Source organism: Ammospiza nelsoni, chromosome 5 (genome assembly GCF_027579445.1).
Source record: "Ammospiza nelsoni isolate bAmmNel1 chromosome 5, bAmmNel1.pri, whole genome shotgun sequence".
Taxonomy (NCBI): Eukaryota; Metazoa; Chordata; class Aves; order Passeriformes; family Passerellidae; genus Ammospiza; species Ammospiza nelsoni.
In genome coordinates this window covers 44,191,576-44,207,990 of record NC_080637.1, presented here as the reverse complement: position 1 = coordinate 44,207,990, position 16,415 = coordinate 44,191,576, and the positions used below count along the sequence as shown (strand labels likewise).

The following is a 16,415-nucleotide window of genomic DNA, read 5'->3' as shown; positions in this document are numbered from 1 at the left end:
GGCCAAACTCACGCTCCATCCCAAAGCCCAAAGGGGCTGCGGGCCTCACCCCAAGTGGTGGAACTGCAGCTCCCCTGCACCAGTCCTGGGTGCACAGTGGGCACGGAGGACAGGAGCCCCTGTGCAAGTCTCTTGTCATCACCTAAACTTTGGCACAAAGGAGTTTGAGGCAAAGGGAGAGACAGGGAAACTCACTGAGTTGCCTCAGTCTTGAACAACACTCAAGTTGCAGGCTTGCCCACGAGATTTAAATAAATAACATTTGGTCTTAAATTAGCAGAAAAGAATAAACATTTTAAGATCTTCTGAGTGTTCTATGAGAGAATAAGAGGCCGTACTATACATCTGAAGAATTAAATTGTCTTAATTGCATCCTTGTGCAAAATAAAGCATTACATACAGAAGAAAAATATTTTTAAGTGGATGGAAAAACCCACTGGGTTAAAGAAATACTATTGTCAGTTAAATGTATCCCTGCACTTGTGTAGTGCAAAAACAAGCTTTAATAAAAATGAAGAGTCTAATAGGAACATTTCCATGAATTTAAAATATCAGCAATGGAAACAATCTCATAAAACAAGTAAACCTCTCCCTTCAATATTTGCAACTCAAGTATTACAGCATTCATTTAGGCCCTTGGAATGCGAAAGCAACTATAAATTATTAATTCTATGCTTTGCTCTACAATATGAGAGGCCAGGTTTTATAATCCTTGTCTAGCTGTGGCTCCTGTAATTTTAGTACCAGGTGCAAGGGTTGTACCATTTAGCCCACCTAAAGAAGCTGGAGAAATTACCTGATATGACACTTACCCATCAGGTTTCCAGTGCCCCATAGCAGATACTCAGACAGATACCTGGCTTGAAAGGAAGCCTTATTTGGCATGAAATTTCATACCTACTGAAGGTTGCTTTCTTAACCATTAAAAAGACTCTAAGTATATTAGTTATGGATAACCTGACATTGGCCAACCATATCCTGAGCTGCATCAAAAGAAGCATGGCCAGCAGATTGAGGGAGGAGATTCTCTACCTCTTCTCCACTCTCATAAGACCCCACCCGGAGTGCTGCTAACAGCTCTGGAGTCCACATACAGGAAGGATATAGAAGCACTGGAGTGAGTCCAGAGAAGCCCCATCAAGAGGACCAGAGGGCTGGAGTACCTCTCCTATGAGGAAAGGTTGTGATAGTTGGGACTGCTCAGCCTGGAGAAGAGAAGGCTATGGGGAGACCTTATAGCACCATCCACTATCTAAAAGGGACCTACAAGAAACCTAGAGAGGGACTTTTTACAAGGACATGTAGTGATTGGACATGGAGGAGTGGCTTCAAACTGGAAGAGGGTAGGTTGAGATTAAATATTAGGGAGAAATCCTTAATTGTGAGGGCGATGAGGCACTGGAATAGACTGCCCAGATATGTTTGGATGCCTCATTCATGGAAGCATTCAAGGACAGGTTGGATTGGGCTTTGAGCAAACTGGTGTAACTGAAAGGTGCCCATGGTAGATGTGCTGGAGCTAGATGATCATGGAGGTCCTTTTGAACCCAAACCATCCTATGATTTCATTAAATGAAGAACATGAAATGCAAAGTTCACCCAGAGAAGAAAGTATGAGGGTCATGTGAGTGTGCCCATTACATTGTTTTACTGCCCAGACTGGTTGCCTCCTTGGAGCACTGTGTTCATTCTGGGTTAACTGGGGATGAACTGCCTTGAAGGCAGCCTGTGTTCAGACTTGGTTCTTGCTGGTTCAGAGCAAGATAAGGTACTTACATTTATGACACTGGGAGTCAACTTCTTCTTCTACATCACATTTTCAGTAGTTCCTCCTGTCAACCATCTCTAGCTTTTTTTCCTCCAAACTGCTGCCAGGAAGACTGCTTTGCCTCTCTTCCCTAATATGCAAACCATGCTCCTGTCAATCTCACTGTCAGAATTGCTTCAAAGTTCTCATCCCACTCCCTGTGCTGGGCTGTGCTCATATGAATTTGCCAAATGTCTGTACACCTGCTCTGGGATGGTTTTCCACCTAAAAAAGAATATGTTGTCATTAAAGCATCATGAAAAAGAAAAAAATAAAACTCAAACCCTAAATTAGTTTACCTTGTTTATTTGGAATTTTTGATATAGTTAATCTCTGGAAGTAGAATATGCCCAATTAAGATCTGAGTGAGGTATAACAGTATCACAATTTACTGAAGGTCAGAACTCTATACAGAAGATTAAAACCAAAATATTACCAGATTGCTTCAGAACCTGCAGGAGCCAGATCCTGACAGAATATATTTTCTGTTTCCATGCTTCTAAAAATCAAGGCATATAGGATTTCTTTAAAATCTCCTTGTCTTTTCTAATTTCCCATGTCTTTCAAAGTTTGCATATAAAAAGAACAAATTTTTTTTAAATGAAAAGCAGTGAAGTTCATTCTTGCCCCAGTGAAAACTACAGACAAGGCTGTTAAGCTGTGAAATTAGAGCAAATTTTGCAGGATGGGAAATTCTTTGGCAATGACTCTGTAGATGAGACAGTCTAAAGTAACTTGCTCATAAACAGACCTTGAAACTCAGCATCAAAATTCTGTTCATCATTTACTGTACAGCAAACTGCTCAGGGAGAATTCTAATATATTCTGTCTCTTATCAATAGTCCTCAGAGAGTATCTAATATATTCTGCCTCTTATCAATAGTCCTCAGAGAGTATCTGGTCACTCCCATTGCCTTTGGATGTCCTGCAGACTGATTCCCCCTTGCCTGGTCAGCAAAGATCTCAGTATTTTTTCCCAGCAGGAATAAAATCTCCATGACAGAAGAGAAGGAGTAGAAGAACATAAGCTTCACTGTTTTTCTGCATAAAATCTTATTTTCATTGGTGGTACAATTACACTGGCGAAGAACTGAGGATAGCAGTGTCAAAGCTGCCCCCACTAGGTGCAGAAAAGCTGGTGGGAAGCAAATGAGCCTGGTGGGTGGCTGGAGGGAAGCTGGAGGGAGAGCAGTGGGAAGTTCATTTTGACCAGCAAGGACCTGCAGAATTCCCTGCCCTATTGGGTGTGCAGTGGTCAGAGCAATGTGCCTGTGGATGCTTGAGCTCACCATGAAACAAGGCTGCCTGGATACTGAGCACAGTTCAAAGACTCTGCAGGCACCCGTGGTGTCCCGGTTTATTAGCAGAGACAAACATGGACAACTTAGAAGTTGTCTCCTTTTTTAGGCTGCTTCTTGCACACTTTACCTGGTTCTTGCCTGCTTCTTGCCTGGTCACTTTTCTACTGTGCGTCTTTGAGAACTTCCCACCTGTGACAAGGCCTATCCACATAGGGCCTGCCTGCAGAAACCTACACCCATTAAATTATAACAGCAGAAACCCTCACAGGCACACTACATTCCTGCTACTTCCACTTAGGGCCTTTTTCAAATGCAGACCAAAGTGCTAACCATCTATCCTAGCAAGAAACTCTACATGCTGAAACTTTTATAAATGTGAAATTAGCCACCTGCAATAACTGTTGTAAAATTGTTAAATTAGTAATGGTGATTAGTCTCATTTCTTGCTGTAATATCAGGGAAGTAGCATGAAACAGCAGTAAAAAGGCTCCTACATAGTCCAGAAAATAATTTAAACCAAGTCTTACTCCCTCAGTGAAATCGAAAACCTTGCTGAACTCACTGCAGGCCCGCCTGTTGCAAGAACTTTGTCACCCTATATCCCCACTGAAATAGCACAAAAGGGAACAGGAAAGAGTGATCCATTTTTTAATGCCTGCTAAAAATTAATCTGGCATGAAAAGAATTACAACTCACAAGATGTCACAGAAAACTGGAATGTTTAAGCTTAATAAAATCGCAGTTCCCAGCCCCATTTTTTTTTTACAGCTTGAAGCATCCAATCTTCAACATACATTTCCATCCTCTTCACTGAATTGAACGAAACCCGTGGAGGCTCTGAATAAATGGCACGGCTTCACTCAAGCATGTACTGTATCACTGAAGGATCCACTTCCTCCGCCATCAGACTGGAGTGCAGGCTCTGGATTGTTGCTTTTTTCCCCAGGCGCTGTTTCCACAGCACAAATGCAGCTACGATCTGTGACTGCAGGTTGTGAGGGTGATTGACTTTGCATCGATAGATGTCAGTGTGGGACAAACCCAAGCACAGAGCTACATGCTCCCACTCAGGTCCCAGCCTCCTTGCCAGCTTGTTCAGCTGCTGATCTGTTGGTGATATCTTCAAAATGCATGGCGCAAGTTCAGGGAAGTCTGTAAAAGAGGGAAAAAAAAAAAAAAAAAAAAAAAGAGAAAGAAAAAGCATGTATGTCACTAGGCAATGCTGCAAGAGTTAATGGGAGACCTTGACAAAGGAGGGAAAAGCATGAGCAAAGCTGAGGCAAAAGAGTTAATTAATTAAAGAAACAGAATACATATTTACCTAGAAAAACTAATTACATGATCAATCAGAAGATTAATCAGAGGAAAACTAATGCTCAGTAGACCATACCTAGGGAGCCTTGTGGGTTTCAATGTCAGTAACCCAGACATCAGAACCGTACACCAAAGCAAAGACTTCCAAAAGTAATTATAAATTTTGGGGTAGTGAACAAGAAAGGTTTTCAGGGAACCTGTTTCCAGCAGCCATCATCCTCAATGTGCTTGCACCAGTATGATACAGTGACAAGTGACAAACATGGGACCAATAATACCTTATTACTCCTATTCTGGGACTCCATTTATACACTTCAGAAATAACTTTGATTCCTTAGTTAATAGGTATTACACTATTTTTTTTTCAGAGGACTGTTCACAGGAAATTCTGTCCTAAGACACCACTTAAGTCTTTCCACACTGTCATACATGGCAAACTCATCTTGAGGAGACCAGCCTGAGGGCTTTTCCTCTATTTGAATGAAGCCATAAGCATGGTTCAGGTGTACCCAAATGAACAGGGCACCAACACTGTTCACAAACACAAATTATGCTTCCTTATCCCTCAGTTCTTGTTGTCAGAGCTTGTAACATTCCTGAAATCAGGCATGCATGTGATACAGCTCCACTCATCTGACCTCTTTGAAGATATTTTCAGGAGAATGCAAGGAGGTCCCATTTTTTCTCAGAGATTTTTGCCTGATGTTAAGTCCCTTAGGATTGTCCATGTACCCAAGAGAATGCACTCTTCATCCAAAGAGACACTTCACATTGAACTGGTACCTGAGGAGGACAGGATCAATGCAACTACCAAAACAGCCTTCATAGGAATCATTAGATAGCTGTAATTATCAGCAGTAAAAATCTTGTAGGGACTGAAGGAAGTTTTTTTGCATACACAACTGATCTCTTTATGTGTTCCCTAGCATAATCTGATAATTAGAATAAAACCCCAAAAGTATTAATACAAAAAAGTGTCAGCAGTCAAGTGAGAATACAATAGTATTCAGAAACATGCTGTGTGGGATCCAGCTCACCTAACAACAGGTAACACCTCCTGAACTAAATATGCTAGGATTAATTACTGCTGGGAAGTTAAATAGACTCTTCTAAAATACAAACTCTTTCACTGGAAAGAAGATGTCTAAAATAATCAGAATAATTAACTCAACTCCTCTAAATGTGCACATTTCTCTCCGCTGATTGTAAAAGGAGCATTAGGTACAAGCTCAAATGTTGATGTTGATGCTGTAAACAGCCAGTGACAGCAAAATGATTCTCTGCCTATAAGTTCAAACCATATGCCAGCCTTTAAAAAGGTGCATTTAGAAAAGCAGTGCAGAATACCTACAAAGCATATTTGTTCTTTGATAGCCTTTGTGATCAAAAGCTGAAACAGAGTCAATGCAGTCTGCAATTGCTGCTCTACTTCTCTTGCTGAAGATACTGCAACAAAACACAGGCAAAATACCCCTTTGAAAAATGCTGATTATAGCCTGTTGGTCTGAAGCAGCAGACTCCCTACAGAAATGCTGCTTTGCAAAATCTAATTTATAGTTCCAATATCATGCTCACAGTCTCCACTACAGCAGAACAGAAACTCCAAAAAGCACCTTTCCTTCATTTTATCAAGTAATTGTTTTTTCATGGAAGACCCAGAGCCTGCAAATGTTTGTACAATTTCAGCCAAATAATACACAAGAACTATACAAAGCTGCTTTGAGTAAAGAGAAAATTGCTTTCTGAAGAATATTTAGGTCTCTTTCATCTTTCTGTCCCCAGACAGCCAAAGGAATCTGGGACAAGTGCTGGTTTGTGGATAGGGCAGAGGATGCACAGCTTCTGAAGAAGGCTGAGCAATACCTGTGGGGCTGCCCTATGCTGTCACACCAGATGTGATACCAGTTTCACAGGCAAGTCAGGACAAGGCAGTGTCTTTCATGAATGCAAATAGCTGAGAATAAAATAAATATAGCTACACTGTCCTGTCACCAACAATACTTTTTGATATTAAACCCTTTCTCTGGCTTATGGTCAGCTACTGTGCACCCACAGCAGCAATACCTGCCAGCCTGGGCTTTTTGCTCTCACACTGAAGTTTTCATACGTCACATCCACTAGCAGAATGATTTTATGACACTGAAATGTGATCAGGCAGGAAGGCCTAATAATAATACATGTCAGCTTCTCCATCCAGCCTTTGATATTAAGCAGGCTTTTTTACTGCAACAACTATCTTGCCTTCAGTCTGTTATCGGCCCTTTAATAAGGATCAGAATAAAACCCATCCAGGAGATCTTTTCATCTTACACTACCATCTGATTCTAATATGGATGTGGAAAACTCTGGGACAGAAGCCAAATGTTAAATTTAATACAAAGGACTGGTATTTCAGTCCCATTTTATTTTCTGTGATAGCTGATTTTCAGTTCTGATACAAAAACACTGAGGAAAATTGGAGATAAATATTACATGACAGGCAATATTATTTAGATGTATAGAGAAATATTTAGTGAGATCTTTCAGTTATGATAAATGCAAAATCAAAAAAAATCTCGATATGTTCTAGGATTAACGCTACTCCTAATTTAATAAACATAATGGCATTTGAGGTGAAATAGAAATGAGTTTTCTGTGCTCATGCCCAGACTGCTTTGAATATATTGCAAAAATAATAAAGATACCTTTTTTTTAGCTATGTTTACTACAAACTCTCATTTATAATCTCCACTTGTCAGGAACTGCCTGAGGGAGTTAATGAGATTAGAGCAAAAGTTTCAATTATGCAGATCCTGCAGTTGCATTTGAAAGGTACTTTTAGGATACTGAGACCTCATTTTTGAAAAAAAAAAAAAAAAAGGGCAAGTTTTTCTTCTGTCAGGCATGCGCTTCTGCTTAGCAAAACGAGGACTGCACTGGTAAAAATGGGAAGATGTGGAAGGAGCAGTGGGTGCTTGGGGCACCACAAGAGGGTGTTGAGGGTTGCTCTGGAGAAGGCAATTTGTGCTGCTGTTGCCCCCAGTGAGAGCACCAAGTGAAACACTCTGTCCAGCCACTGTCCTGTGGGCATGGTCCAGGCTGCGGGGTGCCAGGGCTGCACGCTGCAGAGATTTAGAGGCTGAAGGCTTGCTGCTCTTGCTGAAGCCACTCAGATCCTGAGGAATGAGGAGCCAACAGCTCTGTGCTGGAGAGAGAGACAGCCTGGTGCTCTCCTGGGACCACCAGCCACCTGGTTCTTGGGACCATGAAATTCCCCTTCCATAGAGCTGGAGACAGGAAGGACACTCTCCACACTGGTTGTGAAGTTGAAACTGACCCAGAGAAAGACCTGTGGCTCCTTCTAGTCAAAGTTGTAGCATGAAGGAATGTGCTTCTCCCCAAGGCTGCTGAAGGAAGCTCATCCACACTAAGCTTTATCCTAATTGTTCCAGTTAAAAACCAGGAGATGTTGACAACTTGTGGCCTGTGTGTACATCTGTACTTCCAGGCCATAGGACAAACCAAGAGTTACAATGGTGCTGGTGAGTGTGGACAGGAAACAGAGCTGGATATAAATAGTATCACAGATATAGACCAGACAAAACAGTCACCCAAATAACAAAGATACAAAAAAACACGTGGGGCAAAGGCAGACAGTCACCATCTTGCATTTCTTTTTCTTCAGAACCTCTGTATCTTTAAGTAGGAGACGCCAAGAAGATATTGGAAAAATCAGGGGGACAGAAAACAAACTCACCTCAGCTGTGTCCCACTTGGCACAAATGGGAGGATGTAAGATAAGGCCCACACAGGAGACAGCAGCCAAAGGGGCTGAGGCATTTCTGGGTGACCTGTGAAGTACCCAGCTGATCCCTCAGAACTGCTGGGGCACAAAGTGCCTTACAGTTTTAGCTAAAGGACCCTTCTCCATGTACATGTGACTTCTTTGTGTATGACCAAAAGCATTTGCTGGCGTTTCAGAGAGACTTCTCCCCTGCAAAGTCATTAGATTTTAACACAAACTCAACTTTTTGTTTTTTTGGTCCCTGCTGTGTAAAAGGGACTTGGATGGAAATTGCACCTGAATTGAAAGTACTGAAAAAGTCTCAGTCAGTTGCTGCCTAATCCTATAAGAACAATGCCACAGGCAGTTCAGGAGACAACTGAAGAGTCAGGGATATATCATGACCCATCTTTCATCTAATAACTAATAAATCTGTCTGTTGGGAAAGGTGTTTCTGCAGACTGGTCTCTGCTTCCAGCACTTCCTCTGTATCTTATCCACCTAAAGGACCATGTACATACTTGTGGGATAAAACAGAAGGAGCCCTAGAAGAGGAAAGGGGAATCCAGCTATCTCTGAGCTGCACATTCTAATGCTGAGGTGCACAGACACAGTCTATTTCTCTGGGTAAATCATTACAGAAAAAAGATAAAGATTTCGTGCGAAGGTCAAGAATGCTTCCTAGCCTCCAGTACAGCACCTGCTTGAGAGAAAACCCTCCTGCGAATCAAGCAGTATGCTGAAACGAAGCATGCAAGAGCCCTTGGCAGGAACAATACTAGGAAAATATTCTAATTTTTATATAATCACATCAGAAACATGTCAGAGAGTCTGGTCTTCAGACCTTGCATAATTAGAATGGGACTGTAAAGAGGAGTAACTGCTTGGGCATGCATCTGGCCTCAGCATCTCCCTGCTAGGTGTGTGGAGTCCTTCGCGATCTAGACTCAAGACGCTGACTGCTCTTCACTTAACCCTCTTATCAGATCCTCATCATGATTTCTGAAGAGTTCAAAGCAAACATTTCAGAGCCCTCTTTAATCATATTTTCTGGCATCTGGAGAACAGTTCTTCCCTGAGAAGTGGTAAAGTTAGATTAAGAGGTTCTACAAGCAGCAAACCAAAGAAGCCTCAGTTCCCGCCCAGGATGTGAATCCTACAGCTGACTTCAGGTCTTCTCCAGCTGCTTACCTATTCTCAAGACACTCATGAAACTGCTCCTTCACTCAACAGCAAACAGGCTTCTTCATTTTGGACAAGAGGTTCAGAGGCTACTAGGGGATACATGCATACACACAACATCCCACAGCAGAAGAGTGCATGGCCCTGGTTACTACAGGAAATTAAGGTAAAAGGGACTCTGAAGCTCCTCAGAACCATCATGGCTAACATGCCATCTGTAGCATGTAGGGCACTTTGGCTAAAGGAAAACATCCCTAATAATGAATGTAGCGTGAGGTTCTGCTTCCCTCCAGCCCACTTATTCAACTAGCCTGAGCCATAGAGCCAGCACTGGGTACAGAATGGGCATGGTTGCCAAGGCTGTGTGCTGTGTGTTTTGGCAGCTGTGCTATGTTACAGAAATTATTCACTGACTGAATGTCACAACAGTAAACAGCGTGCACATACACAGGTACAATTGCCTTAGAGTAAAATCCCCTTGGAGTGAGCAAGACAGTGAGAGTGTGTCATGAAGAAAGATAAGATCTGCCCCTTGGCAGATGAGGTTGGGACAGGCTGTCATGAGCAGCAAGGTGGGGTTGCAGAACCTGAACTGAAGGACACTATGTAATGTTCCCACTAATGGAGAGAATGGAGACTTCTAGAAGCTGCAACTGCCCTGAGCTGCCAGAGATGCTGGATCAAAGGGACAGCAAAGAAGCATTTGAAGGATCCCAGTAAGTGCTACAGATGATTGAAGTAAACCACAAGATTATGGTGGAGATCCTGGTGAGAAGGATGGAATAAAGAGAAATTCTTGGGTAACTGCAGGGGATGGCTTGGCTTGATTCATTAGAAAAGAAGATGGGAGGTTACAGTAGGTCTCCATTAGTACAGTTGCTCTGCTGCTTTTTTGTTCAGCTGTACTTGCCCAACACTATATTAACGGGTGAAACTGCAGGCAAATGCCTGTCCTCTTCCTATATCACATTCAAATAATAAGCCAGCCTGTAGCCATAAATGACTGGAGTGCCAGACAGGAGAATTTTATGTTTGTTTGAGTAGTCGTGCTTCACAGTCTCTGTAACTTGGTAACTTCTGATGAATGCAAACATTATATATGAAATTTACATTAATAAAACCAACTTCTGTCAATTAGTGATCATAAAACACACTTAAGCATACTTCTGTCATGGTAATTTACATTTCCAAGTATCTTAATTAAATTACGAAAGGCACGAATCAAAATGAAAGCAAATATGAAATACATTTTTAAGACTGACTGCATTCTTCCTCATTGTACTGGTTTTTATGACTTGAATTAAAAGATACTAAGTTCTCTGTCTTATTTTCAAAAAACTGGAATCTACCATACATATGACAGCCAATATGCAGAATAAATTGTGACCATTATCCTTTGGTAACCAAATCTATGGCACTTCCCTGAAGTGAAGCACAATCCACCCAAGGTACCAAATTCAGCTCCTTCCTGCCAAAAGCTTGCTGGGACTCTGCATTGGTGGTGTAATTAAAAAGTACATATATCTTCATTTGTTGGCAGCTCTTCTCCTCTGTGAGCTCTAAAACACCACACTTTGTGACATTAAGTAGATTTTGGGTATTAGGGGAAGAAAAACAGCATAAAATTTTGTAAATCTACAGGCAATTCAAGAACACAAATGTTTCTATTTTGGCTCAGTACCAGCAGCTAATTCATGTATTCTTTATCACTTGCTAAGGACTGCCTAGTAGCTGCAGATGTGGAAGCAGACTGCTAAAATCTGAAACATAAACATTCAGATTTCATGACAAAAGTTTTCAGTTGTATTCCCACTATTCAGTTTCAGTAGCTACACAGTTATCTTAAACATGTTTTAATCTCTCCTACACGTTTTGTACCTCTACAGATCTCTGCTATACTGATAATCTTCAGTACAATCTATATTAAACAGATTGTCAGAGAAGTCCGTAAATGAATTAATTCTCTTTTCAATTTCCATCCTTTTCAAGCCATAGGGAACAATCCCCATGTTTAAGGAACTGAAAGAGATCCGGTTTTCACATCTTTGTTCACATTTTACTGGAAAGAGCAGGGAGGAAGTTTCAGCAGTTAATAGTGTGGATGTTATTTTGTCTTCCATGAAAAGAAATTAATTACAATGTCACACAGTATTTCTCTACTACTATATACTGTGAGATCAAATAATAAATTTCATAAATAAGTGGCAGCTGCAGATGCAAGCAAGGAAAAGAGCACCTATGTGAAGTAAGCAGAAACAACACAATACAATGTTTACTCTCTTTTCAGGCAGGATGACCCTACATTACAGGCAGGATTAGATTTAATCATACTGTGGCTTTATACTTTGCATTTGATGTTGCTCTAGACACTGAAGTAGAAGTAAAATTTGCTTAATATTTCCTATTAACTTCTATATTGTCATACATAAGTGAGTAATGTGCATGAGCACTGAAACCACAGCTAATGATGGCATCTTTGCAGTGTACCTTTGATATAAATGCATGAACAAGTTCAGTATGCAGCAATACACTAAGGGAAAAAAGAAATACCTACTGAATGGTTAGGTTCTGTGGACCATTCAAGCTTTCAGGAACTACTAGACAGCACAAAGACAGACACTTGCTAGTCTGAAAGAGTAGAGATGAGAGGTTTTGTTTTACAGGCCAGCAGTTACAGCAACAGACAACCTTACAAACAATGCTGAAAAAATCAAATTCTGACGTATGTCACTGCATTTCTATATAGTTTTCAATGCTCTGCAGTTCCTAGTGAATTGAATGGTGCTTGATAATACAGAACTTTCAACCACTAATTACAGATCTGAAGCCCACAGAGCCATAATTTCTTAGTCAAGTTGTTTCTTCTCCACGCTATCACAAACAAAAATAAATGATCAGCAGGTGATTGTATGAAGTTGTGATGATCATAAAACACATTCATATTTGTTGAAGATGTCTCATGGTATCATAGGAGGCAAATGTTTACCCTTGTGGGTTGGGCAGCTCTGACAGATTAATTCACCCACTCTAAGTGAAAAACAAAGCTAACTGGAGCAATTAATGATTGTTTTGTCAGTGAGGTGACAAAATCATCATGCAACTTTTGTCAAGGGATTGGAAGCTATCTTCTTTTGACAGATAATACTTGAAAGCTTATTTCAAAAAGCCTGAGTTGTCTTTCAAAGAGCTGAGGCAAGTGTTAATCCTGCTGCTCCTTTGCACACAAGAATCAAAGATTCCCTAGGCTTTTAATCTGCTGAGTACAAATAAGGGAGTAAACTTTTTTTACCAGTAACTTTTATCAAGAAGTCTTTCTAAAGACTACAACATTTCAGCAATAAAATCATGTGTTTGAACTTCAGCTATCAATACTCCTTTCATGCAACAACAACAATGACACTGCTAGTATGAAGGACTGTTTTCTTCTAAAACAAAACTGATCACACATGTTTCCCTCACAGGACTTAAACCAAATGTGACAATAAGCCATTATATTTAGCCTTGATAGAACTATTCATTTCTCCTCAAGATTTTTTTTTCCTTCAAGTTGGCTCTTCTTTTTGCTTTGGCTCAAGTCACTAAAAATATCAAAGATCTGCACAACAGATGGAGCTTGGTTGTGAAGAATGCCTTTGGCTGGTGAGGATCTTTGCCTGGCAGGTGTCAAACCAAAATTAATACTGCATATATTATAGTGAAGTGAGACTGCGTTCCTTTCTGACCACAAACATGTATTAATAGAAAAAGCCACGCAGAGCAAGCTAAAACAGTACTATCATTCTGCTGAATCCTCCACTGCTTGGCATTTTATTTAATCACTTACATCCATGCAAAACAAATACACAAAGTGCAACAGGTTTGTTTAGTGTCTTTTTAAAGACATTTTGCATAGGTGCAAGAGACTCCACGAAATGCCATAAGCAACACAGACGTAGATCCCGGCTGGTTTCTTTTTTTCTTCCATTTTTTGTATCAGTGCTCTAAATGCTTATGAACTTCAGTAGGCTTTTTAACACTTCAAAATCCACAGAAAAAAAGGTAGTAGTATTAAAATACAATGCTCAGCTATGATCAGTTGCTATGCCTGGCTTGCCAAATGCAGTTCAACAGCCTGAGTCAGAAGACAGTGCTTTCCACGAGTGTCAGGAAGGAGGGCTTGAGGTGGCATCACCTGCTTCTCTCCATTTTCAGATGAATGAGAGGCTTGGCATCACAACCAGTGCTCTCAAGTGCCAAGTCAGTTGAAGATACGCAAGAAATCAATTTGGAATCTCATGGCTGGTTTCAACAGATCCATACTGTCCAACAGCAATTTTAGATATCTAATAGGGCTGTAATTTTAGAAGGTCACAGCCGCAAGACTTTCAGTTCTCTGTAAAGCAAATGTTAGAATGTATTTGTGTGTGTTGTGTGCACATACATACATGTATATATATAGATATAGATATGTATATAGTATGTATGTATGTATCTATGTACACACAAATCCCGCTAATTTTTCCAAATCTTAATTAGACTATATGAAAGTCTTAGATACAAGCAAGTCAAATTCATTCCTTTTTTAAAATTTCATTTCTACAAATTCAGGTCATGGATCTGTCGCTTGACCCTGGTATGAAAAGGGTGAAAAGGGGAGCATGGGTAATTTCCGAACGCGAGGTCCTAACTCAGAGAGCACTTTACGCCAGCAGGGACTGGATGAGCACTTCTTTCCCCCCTTGAGTCAGCAGTGACATAACACCCTGCAGCATGTGCTCAGCTGCAGGGCTCGTGGCTGCCCTGTGACATGGCTGGTGCCGGGTGACACAGCACGCTGATCCTCTGCAGTCATTAGAGATCCCAAGACAGCATAGAAAGTAAGGAGATGACTCACAGCTGCAACCATGCACTCGAGGGCTGAGGACCCAATTACTTTTCTACTCACTCAGGAATAGCACTTTGCCAAAGGAACTGAAGTAAGTTCAAAGTTAAACAAGGTATTGGCAAATATTTGCATTACTAAGGCTATTTGTAGAAGATTTATGCTAGTATTAGTGGGATGATTCATATGCAAAACCTAAACATCTGAAAAAATATTTTGCTTAAACAATTAATTTTCATGTCTCATGCATAGAGAACATTTTCCCTCATAGTTCTGTAGTCTACTAGCTGCCAGACTTTGATCCAGAATTGAAATGTCAATCATTTTGGCTTTTATACCTAACAAATCAGAAATAAAAATGTTTTAACGTCAGAATGAAAAGGCTGGAAGATCAGCAGACCATAAAAGATTTGTTTTACTTGGTTTGGGATTTTTGCACAGCTATGTCTAATCTAAGAAAGGCTGAAACAAAACAAAAAGGCAGAATTAAATACTAGACAAATCTCTTCTGTCCCAGACATGCAGAAATGCAGGTGATGTTTGTGTCCCTGAAGGAACTAAACCTCAAATCCTGCCACAAACAAGACAGCAGGGCTGTCATTTCCTTGACAACTGACATCACAGGAACCTCTTAGAGGTAACAATGGAAAGCAAATCTTAAAAAAGGATTTTTTCTTTGCTTAAGCAAACATCTTTTAAGTTCTACAAACTCAGAAACAAAGAAATCAAGATGCCTTTTTTCCATAATGTTGAAAATGTTACCACCACAACTCTAAACAACCTTCCTTCCTTCCTTCCTTCCTTCCTTCCTTCCTTCCTTCCTTCCTTCCTTCCTTCCTTCCTTCCTTCCTTCCTTCCTTCCTTCCTTCCTTCCTTCCTTCCTTCCTTCCTTCCTTCCTTCCTTCCTTCCTTCCTTCCTTCCTTCCTTCCTTCCTTCCTTCCTTCCTTCCTTCCTTCCTTCCTTCCTTCCTTCCTTCCTTCCTTCCTTCCTTCCTTCCTTCCTTCCTTCCTTCCTTCCTTCCTTCCTTCCTTCCTTCCTTCCTTCCTTCCTTCCTTCCTTCCTTCCTTCCTTCCTTCCTTCCTTCTGTGTAGAAGACACATAGTGCCTACCCACCTAACTGGGCCTTCCATTTGCACATTAGTGTATGGAAATATCCTACTGACAGAGGGTTCATGTGCAAGTTTACAAGCACCAAGTGCAGAAGACATGAAAATTTGGCTGCAATTCTTTGGTGTTCTCTGATCTCAGGAGATTCAAGCTTTCTAAGTCTGTTACAGAGCCTGGGAGTTGAATGCTAAAGCCACAAGACTGAGCTATTTAAGTATCTTTATTCAGTCTTGTTGACTGAAAATGGGGGCTTCTTATCTACTCTAAAGAGGTTGACAAGAACATGAAGGTACTGCTACAACTCAGTCTTTTCAAGACATGCTATTCACTAGGCATTACATACTGATATTTATACTGTATTTGAGACATTTGAGAACTTCAGGCACCCCACGAAAATCCTTGCTTGAAGCATCTTGGCATTTATATGTTGAAAGCGAAGGGAGCCAACCCATCTTGTTGTTGATCAGCATCGACTCCGATTTATCGATCAAATCAGTCACCCTTTATAATAGTGTTAATTAACTTCATGCATATTGCAAAATCCGAGCTCACGATAGGTTACAGAGAAAACTCTAACCCCTCCTTTTGTTTTACAATACCTGGTTTGTTTATTGAAAACAGGACCAGTGTTCTCACTGTGATATGAAAAGTTCTCAAACCTTCATATCTGTTCCCAGAGCAGCTATCTGTTCCCAGAGAGCCCAAGGACAGAATGTTTTGCCTGTTATGGGAAGACTGTCTGAGAATCCTGCTGTTTATAGAAAACCTAGTTATAGAGAACCTAGTTATTTACAAAATCAAGCCTGGGAACTGCTGCTTTACACCTACCCCTTACTTTCCCATCAGCTGTATACCTTCATGGCCTCTTTCTTTAAGCCATGCTTGAACCAGGCTCTCCACATTTATACAGGTATAAAGATTTTCATGTCAAAATTGCCAAGTAAATGGGAATAGTCAAGCTGAAAACTGTAAAAAGCCTTACTGTTTTCAGGAAGCTCTGTGCAGGCAGATTGTGAGACTTGGGACAAGTATCCTTAGATTACCTCAAGAAGCCACATCTCCTTTTTAAACAATCCAGG

General features: G+C 40.8%; 1 protein-coding gene across 1 annotated transcript in view; it reads right to left on the bottom strand.

Moving 5' to 3' along the window:
- Positions 1-825: 825 nt before the first annotated feature.
- The window catches only part of CRADD (CASP2 and RIPK1 domain containing adaptor with death domain), an 81,170-nt gene continuing 65,580 nt past the window's right edge, over positions 826-16,415 (bottom strand). Inside the window, exon 3 of the mRNA XM_059471940.1 lies at positions 826-4,260. Within this exon, the coding sequence (XP_059327923.1) occupies positions 3,965-4,260 (296 nt within the window). The 3' untranslated portion in view covers positions 826-3,964. The remainder of the gene's footprint in view (positions 4,261-16,415) is intronic.